The 11,772-nt window shown below is 50.1% G+C and overlaps 1 protein-coding gene across 2 annotated transcripts in view; it reads left to right on the forward strand.

Moving 5' to 3' along the window:
• The window catches only part of RPTOR (regulatory associated protein of MTOR complex 1), a 337,424-nt gene that overhangs the window by 254,626 nt on the left and 71,026 nt on the right, over positions 1 to 11,772 (forward strand). For both annotated transcript variants that reach the window (XM_024760891.1, XM_024760890.1), the window contains exons 12-13: positions 5,324 to 5,407; positions 6,822 to 6,932. In XM_024760891.1, the coding sequence (XP_024616659.1) occupies positions 5,324 to 5,407; positions 6,822 to 6,932 (195 nt within the window). The remainder of the gene's footprint in view (positions 1 to 5,323; positions 5,408 to 6,821; positions 6,933 to 11,772) is intronic.

Genomic DNA, 11,772 nt, shown 5'->3' on the forward strand with positions numbered 1-11,772 from the left:
TGGCAAACAATCCTGTTGTAAATGGCCTCCTATTGACTTTTTCTTTAATGTCCCATTTACAACCCACACGCCCTCAGGGAAAGAGAAGACCCAACTTCCTGATGCCAAAATGAGGGAATGACTCTGAAAGAAAAGAAAGGGGCATCTTCTGTGCGATCTTTCAGACAAATGAAACCATAGGTTCCTTATCATTCTGATGGGGGATCTGTCTGGGCTGTGTCCCACCTGGATCAGTGCAGGAACCTGTACTTAACAAGAAAACCCAACACAATGCAAAGGAGAGCTTGCTTCATTTGGGGTAGCCTGCGGTGTTGGCTTCTTTCTCATTAATTCAGTTATTTTACCAGAACCTGGGCCCCATTATCCATAAATTATCCCCAGTGCCTTGGCGAGTCAGGAAGTGTTGCTGAAGGGAAAAAGAATTTTAGTACAGAGATGTCACAGCTTTTCCAATCCCTGCTACTTTTTCCACTGCCAGAGAGCATTTTCTCTCTCCGAAAACTCAGAGGCATTAACTGAGGATCATGGGGGTAAAATGAACTGTCTCCTCGGGCCGATTTGCAGCCTCTCGTGTAGATGTAAGCTTGAACGTACACTTTTCCTGACCAGTCCTGATGTCCTTTTTCACCTTTTAAAAATACAAATCAACAGAAAGGACGGGAAGGAAGATTCTTGAGCCCTGCCACACTGCAATGCCTGGCCCCGTGGTCTCCTGGTCTGGTGGCCCTGCCTGGACTCAGCATTACTGTCTGCACTCCCTCAGTGGCCCATGTGCAAAGAAGCCCCAGGCAGAGAAGGAGGAATCAATGTTGTGGAAAAAGAGAGGGAAGAGAGAAATTTTACAGGATTCCGTGTTAGTACCTTTATACAGATACTACAAGTCAGTGTGGGCATTTCATTAGGAAACCCTGTTTGCTTTCATGCCATCATTTTATTTACAAATAGAATTTTTGGTCTGAAAGTACAGGATTATTATTAGATGGCATCAGGATAATAACTGGGATGTTATTATTACACACATTATATTCATCGGTGGCTCCAAAATCTCTGATCATCAGATTCCTGGGTCTACCAGGCCAGGACTGGAGCTTGAGAATCTGGTTTTTAAGAAGCGGCTCTATCCAGCAGTCTCAGCACAGAAGCCTGAGTGCGTTTTTGTGCACAAGGCAAATGAAAGGTTGTTGCCCTAGCAGCTCTGTTTTAGTTTGGGTATTTGTATCTCCATTATTAATCTTCAGTTTGGGTTGCCACAGACAGAAAGAAATCCCAGTAACTCATTTAGTTCACCAGCGTTTATCTCTGTAATTTCCCCGGGGCCCGAGGCACACTGAAACAGGAATTTTTTTTTTTTTAAGTACAAATACAAACAAACAAAAGCCAGTCCTTTTTTAAAAAAGTAATTTTAATTTATGTTGGGCCTCAATATTTTTAAAATGTAAATCAACAGAAGGAATCACAGGAAGCAGTAACGTTTAGAAAAACCAATACTTGACATTTTCCCTAGGACTTGTTATTGATGCTGTTTATTTTCCAATATCAATACCCACAGCACAAAACCCTGCATTGCTGAGGGTCTTGAGTCTCTGAGACAAGTGGGCTGTCTGTTGATGCTTTAATGTGTGTTTCGTCAACACGGACAACAGAGTCAGGAAAGATCGCATTGCAGTAGTGATGGTGATGGTTTCCCTTTTACTTTTGCCATCTGTAAATAACGTTGTAATGGAGACCTCTTACTGCTGGTCAGTGCACATGAGAAACAAACAATGCGAACTACGTGTGGTTAGGTTTCTTGGCCCAAGTTGCCATTTCTTCCACTGCAAAGTGCTCTGCTATTTACTTGAAAACACAGAGCTTTATTCACGTTGACAGTGTTTTAAATAACAAAGGGAGTCAGTAAATAGAATCTTTACAAGTGTTAGATGTGTTTGATGTCTTTGATTTTTGAGGAATTACACCTGCTTTCACAAACCTAGTAAATGGAAGGTTCTGCTCGCCCTGGATCTCTAGAGACTTGAACCTCCGGCAGTTCCGTTTTCTTTAAAAACAAATAGGGAAAACCAAATACCGTATGCTAACACATATATATGGAATCTAAGGGAAAAAAAAAAAACAGGTCATGAAGAACCTAGGGGTAAGACGGGAATAAAGACACAGACCTACTAGAGAATGGACTTGAGGATATGGGGAGGGGGAAAGGGAAGCTGTGACAACGTGAGACAGTGGCATGGACATATATACACTACCAAACGTAAAATCGATAGCTAGTGGGAAGCAGCCGCATAGCACAGGGAAATCAGCTTGGTGGCTTGTGACCACCTAGAGAGGTGGGATAGGGAGGGTGGGAGGGAGGGAGACGCAAGAGGGAAGAGATATGGGAACCTATGTATCTGTATAACTGATTCACTTTGTTATACAGCAGAAACTAACACACCATTGTACAACAATTATACTCCAATAAAGATGTTTTAAAAATAGGGAATTCCTTGGTGGTCCAGTGGTTAGGACTTGGCGCTTTCACTGCCAGGGCCCAGGTTCAATCCCTGGTGGTGGAACTAAGATCTCACAAGCCGCACAGCACAGCAATAAATAAATAAATAGTCAATCAAATCGCTTCTGAGAGATGGAGACATCCTGTAGCTGGATGCTGACACCGAGACTAACATTCATCACACCCCTCATACCAGACCGCGTTGTACCAGACAGGCTGCATCTCATTTGATTCTGAAAATAAGCCCAAGTCACATGTTATCTCTCCTCTTCTTGATGAGGAAACTGAAGTGTCCAGAGGTTGTGATTTAAGCCACACTGTGAGGAAGTGAGATAGGTCAGCTTGACTCCAAAGCCCATGCCTTTCAGCCATCTAACCTTGCCCTCCAGATCTGTCTTTCCGCTGCAGTGGCACGAGATAACCCATGATTTAAACATGGGAAAGGGATCAGGCCCCGTTCAGATAGGCCCCTGTGAGCAGCCCCACATAACCTCTCCCAGCTTCTTGTTTGGAGAACTTCAACTTCTCCAAACATAAAATGAACCACTCGATCATCCGTCTCGAAATAGCAATGTGGAAACAGGCTCCAAACCAGTGGGAAATGACATTCCAGCAGCTGAACCCAGCCACCTCCGCTTCCCTGACCCTTGGGCTGCCCGCAGGCTGGGAATACACACTTTCGCCTCCTCTGCAGCCATGGGCCGCGCGTCCACCTGGGGAAGCTCCCCAGCCTCTCCCCTCCACCCGGGAACCCCTCCTCAGGAGCCTCGTGCTGCCGGGACCCCCTCCCCACTTTCCACTCCCTCCAGCATCTCCTGCCACCTCCTCTGTCCCCCACCTGCTGACCCTCCCTGCTCCCCACCCTCCTCCAGCCAGCCCGTATTCACCCCTCAGAGGGTAGCCCCTTGAACCACTGCTCTGGCTGCGCCATTTCCTCACCCCTGTTCAGTCCCGACACCACGGTCCACATCCCTGCAGCCAGAGGGTCCTCTTCACGAGTCCCACTACTGATCCTCACCTCCCGGGAGCAGGTACACAGTTAAAACCTCCCCACCTTCTCTCCCACCTCCCTCGCTGGTCTCTCTACCCAGCTTCTCCCTTACAGACCACCCCAGGCTGGCTGGCCCGTCCATCTGTTCTTTCCTCTTGCCTCATTCCAAATCTTCTCTTCCAGAGGCTCCTTTCCCTGACCCCTATTCCCCCTCCTCCAGCAGGCTTTGTCGGTCATGCCCGCCAGCTGTCTTGGAGTCTGTTTCTCCCCATCGGTCATGGCCACGGTCAAGTCCACCCATCCCACCCCTCCATCCATCTTCCTGCCAGCCTATTGCCCGCAGGAAGCACATTGGACGGGTCCCTCTGCTGCCCTTCTTAGGAAAAGCTGAAGCCCTTAGCTTGGTCTGCAGGTCTGGCTGGTTCTGGAGCCTCCCCCATTAGACTGGCCACCTGCCCTTCCTTGGGGAAGGCCCACACTTTCCCAGCCCCTCTGCCTGGAACCTAGGAACCCCACACGTCACCCACTGGGAGGGAGAGCTTTCAGACCCCCAGAGTAGGGAGTGGCCCCCAGTTGTCTGTTCGATGGTTATTGCAGTGTGGCTGAGGAATGTCTGGGTCTGGGCCAGGTGGTGATGGGAGGGGCCCTGCTGTTCCCAGTTGCACCCAGCACCGCACCCGCACACAGTAAGTGCTCTGTTCATGTGACTTCTGGGTAAACATCGTGAGGGAAACTCAATATAAATGACTCCATTAAAGTTTAAAGCTTTGATATAACACAGGAAGAAAGAGAAAAATACATGGCAGAGGTCGCTGTTTTTAATTTATAAAGAATCCTTTCATATCAAAAAGAAAAAGCCAGACATTTAAGTAGGAAAATAAGGACATGCATGGCCAGTTTACTAGAGAAATAGCCTATTAACCTATGAAAAAATATTTAACCTCACTTGTAATCAAAGAAATTCAGATTAAAAGAACATTTTATTATTACCTATCATGTTGGGAAATAATAGTGTAACGTGGGCTAATATTTTGCTGGTAGCTTTTAATTTGATATTTAATAGAACTCTTGTGGGTGGGTCTTGTGTTATGAATTAGGAAATTAAGGTTCAGAGAAGTTATTTTCCCGAGGCCAAGTAGCCCATGAGCACCAGAGCAAACATGTCCTGGTGCCCGGTATTCAGCCAAGGCTTGGTGGGCAAGTTGGTTCAGCTGGAGGGCAATCTGGTGATATAAGTGTGTATGCTCGGACCCTGTAATTTTACTTCTCAAGTTTATCCTAGGGGAAGGGGAAAAAAACGTAAATGTGCAGAGATCTACCTGGTAGAATTTTTATCACAGCATTTTTTACAATAGCAAAAATTTGATAATAATTTAAGTATCTAGCAATGGGGAGATTGTTTAAATGAATTATGCACATTTACAGAAAAGTTCAGTGCTGCCGTTGGCAGCCATAATGGTCAGACGTATCTAGCTATGTGGAGTGAGAGTGAGGGTGTATCATTTAGTCAGAAAGGAGATGAGAAACACAATAGTATCTTATCAAATTTAGAACAAACAGGGGACGTTGTACATAGAGAACAGTGTCTGGAAGTGGATAGACCAGTGTCCTCAGTGGATATTTTCTTAAATGAGGTTATAAAGTGTCTGTTCTATTAGTTCCTACAGCGTACACATAGTTTACCTGTTCATGAAGAAATGGAGCATTCCCAGCCTGTGTAAAGCATGAGCCATAGAGAAAGGGGCACCTGCTGACCTGGGAGAACAGCCCCTGGGGATGCTCATCCTGGCTCCGTGTTGCGGGGCAGGGGGTGTTGCGGTGACACCGCCTCTTCTCCCTTCCAGGTGCTGCTGAGCCAAGTGCACCGGCTGAGAGCCCTGGACCTGCTGGGAAGATTTCTGGACCTGGGTCCCTGGGCGGTGAGCCTGGTGCGTGCTTCCTGTGTCCGCAGTGGGGGGCACGAGACTCCACGTCACTGTCTGACAAATCAAGGGACCTTGGCTATGCGGCCAAGGATGACTGTGGGGGTGGCTGTTAAGCCCGCAAGGCTCCCGTGGACCTCGCTTTTTGCACCTTCATTGTCACATTGTTGGGGGGCCCTTTCCCATCCGCTGTTAGGCTTCACCTTTGCAGGACAGAAAGTGTCCTTTAGGGACACTCTAGGGAGGGGCTCACCCCTGCCAGGCCAGGAAGCTGGCAGCCTCTGGGCTGAGTCCCCGGCCACACGCGGCGTGTGTTCTCCTGGGAGAAGCCTGCGAAGCCTCACTCGCCGTCCTTTCACTGTGGTTTTAGGCACAACTCTGAAACACTTTTCTATCATTCTATTCACAGGAGAGTGGAAACAGCCATTCAAAACACTGACAAAAATAGAGTCAAAAGTGATCCATTTTTTCAACACATAAATCACCAGGGAAAGAGATCAGGAGGAACCTAGAGATAAAAGGGGATTCAGGAGATCCACCACCAGGTGCAGGGTCTGGACCTTATAGGACTCTATTTGCAAATGAAAGTTTGAAAGTTAAAATTTGAAAAATTAATATTCATGAAACAATTAGAAATTTTACATGAACTGGATATTTTATGTTATTAAAGAATAATTGTTGAGACTTCCCTGGCAGTCCAGTGGTTAAGACTCTTTGCTTCCAATGCAGGGGGTGCGGGTTCGATCCCTGGTTAGGGGACTAAGATCCCACATGCGGTGCAGCACAGCCAAAAAAAACCAATAATTGTAATTGTTCATTTTTTTAGGTGTGGTAGTGGTATGTGGTCATGTTTTCATAAAAGAGACCTTATTTTTTAGAGATAAACACTTACGTGTTTACAGATGACACAATGTGATACCTAAGACGTGCTTCCGAACATTCAGGAAAGGACGGTGGGTAGGGCCAGCCAGGATGCCACGCCCTTTCGGTTGATGGCGTTGAAGCCAAGTGATGGGCACGTGGGAGTTCAGCATATTATTTTATCTCCATTGATGTATATTTAAGTTTTTTCATTGTATATTGTCAACCAAGAGTCATAATTGATAGTTCAACATGAAGGAGAAGAGGGAAAACCTAAAACTTAGGAAGAATGCATGAGCAGTCCTTGCTAGCCCTCTTATACTCCCAGGTGCCAGCAGGGAGGCCGTATGTAGCTCACCACAGGTAGACTCAGGTGGAGGCCTGGCGTGTCTCTTAGCTGCGTGAGCTCATGCAGCCCAAGTAGGCAGGCCTGGGTCGCTTCCAGGAGAAGGACTGTAGGTGAGGGAGGCACGACCCTTCCCCATGCAGCTCCATTAGTGCTGAGGACGCCATGCGCTCTGCTCCCTCCGGCGCGGGGCTGACGTGCTCTCTCTCGCAGGCCTTGTCTGTGGGTATTTTCCCCTACGTGCTGAAGCTGCTCCAGAGCTCAGCCAGGGAGCTGCGGCCTCTCCTTGTCTTCATCTGGGCCAAGATCCTCGCCGTGGACAGTGTGAGTAATGTCTGTCCCCCCCCACCACAGGAGAGCTGCTGAGAGTAGGGCGGGGGGCCCGGCCCCACCGTCCATTCTCCCTCCTCCCGGCCTCACGCCCTCCATGGCCTCCCTCCCTCCCAGGAAAGGCTGTGCTTCTCCTGGGCCCAGTCCTGGTCTGTCACGCTGGCCCTCGGCTCACCTGTTGTCTCTTGTGCGCTGCCCCCTCCTCACCCACAACCACCCCTCCAGCTGGCGAATGACCCTGCCCGCTTCCTTCTTGACTCTCGGCCCTACCTCACCCCATCAGTCTCCTGTCTCCAGCCAGTGTTTTCCCTCCCCAACCCTGACCCTGGGAACAGTCCCGTGGAGGCCCAGGCTGTCACCTGTAAGGCTCAGGCCGCGGCACTAGCGGTCACTTCTCAGCCATGACAGCCCAGCCCAGCCCCCACGTCTCCAGCTCTGCTCCCAGTAGGCACCTCCCCACCCCTGTCCTCGTGCCTGTGGGTCTGCAGTCACGTGGCCACTGCTCGAAGTCCTAGGCAAGGCCCTGTACTCAGAACGGTGCTGAAGGCCATAGGTGTTGCAGAGCTCAGCCGTCCCTGCCCTCGACACTGTCCACTGGGCACAAAACCCTCTGCTATGAGGCTGAATCCGCACACATGCCTGGCATGAGGGTGACTCTTCAAAAAGTCGAGAAATCTTGTGGGCAGGGCTGCATTTGTGTGCCTCAGTGTAAAGGAGATTATAACGTTAACCCGGGTGGCAGGGGGCCACCGAGGCCTCTGCTGCAGGAATTCATGCCCAGAGGGAGGGGTGAGGGTGGCCAGAAGGTGGGGGCTGCTGGACAGGAAGGGCCAGGGTAGGGGGCGCACAGCTAACAGGAGGGCCAGGCAGGTGTGGAGAACACACGGTTCTCGAGTTTGAACCTGTGTGGGGCGTGGGCCGGCTGTGTCAGTGACAAAGTGGCGCCGAGCGGGGAGGCGTGGTGAGGGGAGTGCTCAGGGGACCGCTGGTGATGGGGCCTCGTGGCCTGGGAGGTGGAGACTAGGGCCCTCGTCTACCCGATGACGATGGCAGGCAAGTCCTCGAGGGGAAATGTGACATGAAGGCCCAGCGGGCTGAAGGCTGAGCTTCGGGGTCTGCTCTTCGGGGGACAGAGAAAGGAGGGTGGAAGGAGGTTGTCAGAGAGGGGAGGGCTGGGAAGTCTGATAACAGAACATGAAGAAGGAGGCTCTGGAACAAGGGAGAGCACTGGGAGCGGGACAGAGACCCTCAAAGAGGCTGCTGCACTTGGCAGTCAGGCTTCAGAAGTGTGTCGGGAGGGAGGCAGAAATGGGGGCTCTGGGGAGGAAGGACGGGGTGCGGCCCTCAGCTTGCTTGAGGGGTTTGTAAGTGGGGAGACGAGTTGGCATCAGTGGTTGGGTTTGCTTGCTTGTTTTGAAGGAATGGTGACTTAAATGGTCTCTAGTTGGGAGAAAAGAATCAGCAGAGAAACAGCCATACATCTAATTGGACTTTGACCCGCTCGCTGTGTACATGTGCGTGTGCACACATGTGTGTATCTGGGTGACACCCCGTGGCAGGGGCTCTTGTGTGAAGATTCTCTTAGTTCTTGCATCAACTCCATGCTGTAAGTGTGGTTTTGTAGATTATCTGCTGATAAGAAAATGCTCATTTAAGGAGCTGCCCAGGAGCCCATAGCAAACCTGTAACAATTTGCTGTGAGCTGAGTGGAGCCCTTTCCACCCACAGGAAAGGGGGATCAGCAGAGCCACAGAGAAGGAGGGCAGGAAGCAAGGGCATCACCATGCAAAGGGGGAGACCATTCTCTGCTCTGCAAGGGGTAAAAGGAGAGAGTGGGGGACCTCAGCTCAGAGCGTCAGCCCCTCCTTCCTGTCCAGGACCCCTGCGCCATTGAGATAGCCCTGCAGGCCGCCCGCTACCTGGGGCTCTTTTCAGCTCACACACCCACAGGGCTTCCACTCCCTAGCACCGGTGGACCTGGAGGTGACAAATGCGTCAGGCAGATCCGGCCACCTGGTCCTGTCCCTACCGCCTTCATGCATCAGTCCTGCACGCTGCTGCCCGAACCCACTCACGTGACCCTCTTTGCTCCAGGCCCCTAAGAGCCATGCCTGCCCACTCAATGAGTCTCTGACCTGACTCCCCACGGATCTGGGTCCTCCTCTCTTATCTGGGCTCTGCGCGGCTGCTGAGACCACTTCCCCATGCCATGGCGGCTGGAGCTTTGCTGTGAGGGGGCTAAAAATGGGTAACGATTGCAGGAGACTGTGAGTGTCATAGGGGCATCCCCAAAGAAGGTGTCATAGTCTGTGTGCCTCTAGGGAGAAGGCTGTCTTTCATTACGTTGGGTTGGGTTGGGGTTGGTGTCTGGAGTCATCTTGTGGAGCAGCCTTGTTGGTCTCCTGGTTCTGAGAGGTGGCCTGTAGGCTCCCGGGGCATGTCTATACAGACAGTCATGTGGACTCTCTCCCAGCCCTGCAGTTCGCTCATTTTCCTGGTCTAGCAGTACTGACTGGGAGGCTGCAATCAATACACCCTTGCATGTTCCTGATTTTAATGCTCGTCTTGATGCTGGGAACAGCCTCCATCCTCCTCAGTGCATTGAAGTCTGACCTTGACCTCAGTTCAGCCTTGGCCCTTTTTGGACCCAGTGCCCTGCTGTGTCCAGTCAATGTCCTATTGCTTGTCTGCTCTGGAATGATGGCCAAAATATTCTATATTTCAACAAAAGATTTATCCTTCTACCCATTGAACTAACTTTGGATAAACAGTGACTTTAAAAGACCAGCCAAAACCCTGGATTTGAGAGTTTAAAAAACTGAATTTAGGTCCTGTTGCCCTCAATTTCTTAAGCCAGCTATTTTTACTTCCCACAGCCATCATCTGCCTCTCCGTAAAGTTGTGGTAATAACACTGCCTGCAGTATGGTTACAGAGCTCAGAACTACGGTGTATAAAGCAGTTTTGGAAATTTTAGAGTGAAGGGAGTAGCGGTAAAACCTCATTTCTACCCAGCCCATCTCTGCTACACTAAAGCCTTTTGTTGCTGATTGGAAAGCCTGGTCTTGTGGCTCAGGAAACTGTACCTTTTGGTCATTTCTACTTTGCCCTTTGTCAAATTTAATTGAAAAGCCAAGCTACATAAACAAGAGGGCTTTTCTGGGGAAGTTATTTCAGAACTTTCCTTGCTTCTCTCCTACTTCAATACCTTTGTCATCTGTATCACATGTTTAGAAATTCACTGGCACTGCTCTTGGTACCTGGCCATTAAGGACCATGTGCAAAGGTTCTGGATGCTTAAAATGGAGAGACTACCATGACGCGAAGCCCAATGAAGGGGAGGGACAGAAAAGATTTCCCCTAAGGATGAGGGGTGGCAATCGGCCACCCAGGCCTTCTCCCCAGGGCTACCAGTGCTACAGAACACCTTCAGCCAGCTGTGATTCTTGTACTCATCAGGATTTTTAGTAGCTTTTAGTACCTGGAAATAGAGAATGTCTTTATATTTAGTCTTTGGAATGGCTATTTCTGCTTTAATTTTTTTTCTTTACATGAAGGTAGATGACCCTTCAGAACTGCACTTTGCTGCTGAATTCTCATGGAATTTGCAGTTAATCATCGTAATCTGGTTTGAAACTGCCTCTTGGTCACATTTGTCTCCAGGGGTCTGTTTATCTCTGGAGCCCAATACGGGAGAGCTCATCGACAGCACAGATGCTGCAGTGCTCCTCCATTACACCTGCTCTAAGGCCATCTCAGGGCCTGCGTTCACTGTCTGCTCGATGCTGGAGGAATTACACATTTAATAACACTTGAGGAGCTGTTCCTGGACCCAGCTGGAAATGTCCTAGCCTGCAATGTTCTTGTAAATGCAGGCGCTGGGACCATCCTCTGAATTAGCTCCTTAACCAGCTTGTAGCACCTGTTTATTTAAGGGCAATCATCCCACTGAGAGACATTTTTTAGTATTTCCGATTGAGACAGCATCATTTACTTCACCCTTCCTTTTCATGATCACCCTGGCCTGAGTTTCCAAGAGATTAAAGTTCCGTGTGTTTCTGAGGAGTTGTTCCTCCCCTCCCCTCCTGGCACCTGGCCTCCGCGTACTCATATGGTATGTGCCTCCCGCAAAGCTCAGAGCTCCCGGAGTGAGTCCTTGATGTGGCCACCATGAGGGTCAGAAGGCATGTTGTTTGTGACAGGGACGCCCACCTTGGGATGAAGGAACCTGCACGGAGGCACAGACAAGGCGAGGCGTCCCGGCATTCCAACGCACTCAGCTGTCCCTGGGCTGCGGAGCTTCCCACCCTCAGGGCACTTCCCCAAGAGTTAAGAAGGTGTGGACCCCACTCAGGCTGTACTCCCAGCTAAGGGATGAGTCTTGGGCCCCCTCTTTATCCCACAAGCATATGTTGAGCACACACTATGTGTCATTATGTGAGGGGCTCCTAAAGGATTCAGAGAATTACCTGAATTTTTTTTTTTGAGCTCAAACGTCCATTTATTTCAAAGCAGTAATAATTTAAAATTATAAAAACCTTTCTGCCATCGAATACGTAGAGGGTGAGGTCGGATACAAACGGGAAGGGAGGGCTCCCTCCGCAGCCGGGAGGGGCAGGTCCTCCAAGCCTCCACTGCGGTGGACCCGGTGGCACCGCAGTCCATGGGCGTGAGGGGTGCAGGGGGCTGCAGAGTCCGCAGTCCCGGCCCGCGGCCCAGTGCTCACCCTGGGGGCCGGTCAGTATGCTCAGGAGCTGCTGGCTGGGTTCTCATTACCGGGCGAGCTGAAGGAGGAGGACAAGGAGGAGGAGAAGCTCACCACTGCCAGCCCTGGA

The sequence above is a fragment of the Neophocaena asiaeorientalis genome, unplaced genomic scaffold (assembly GCF_003031525.2).
Source record: "Neophocaena asiaeorientalis asiaeorientalis breed wild unplaced genomic scaffold, Neophocaena_asiaeorientalis_V1.1 scaffold30, whole genome shotgun sequence".
Classification (NCBI taxonomy): domain Eukaryota; kingdom Metazoa; phylum Chordata; class Mammalia; order Artiodactyla; family Phocoenidae; genus Neophocaena; species Neophocaena asiaeorientalis.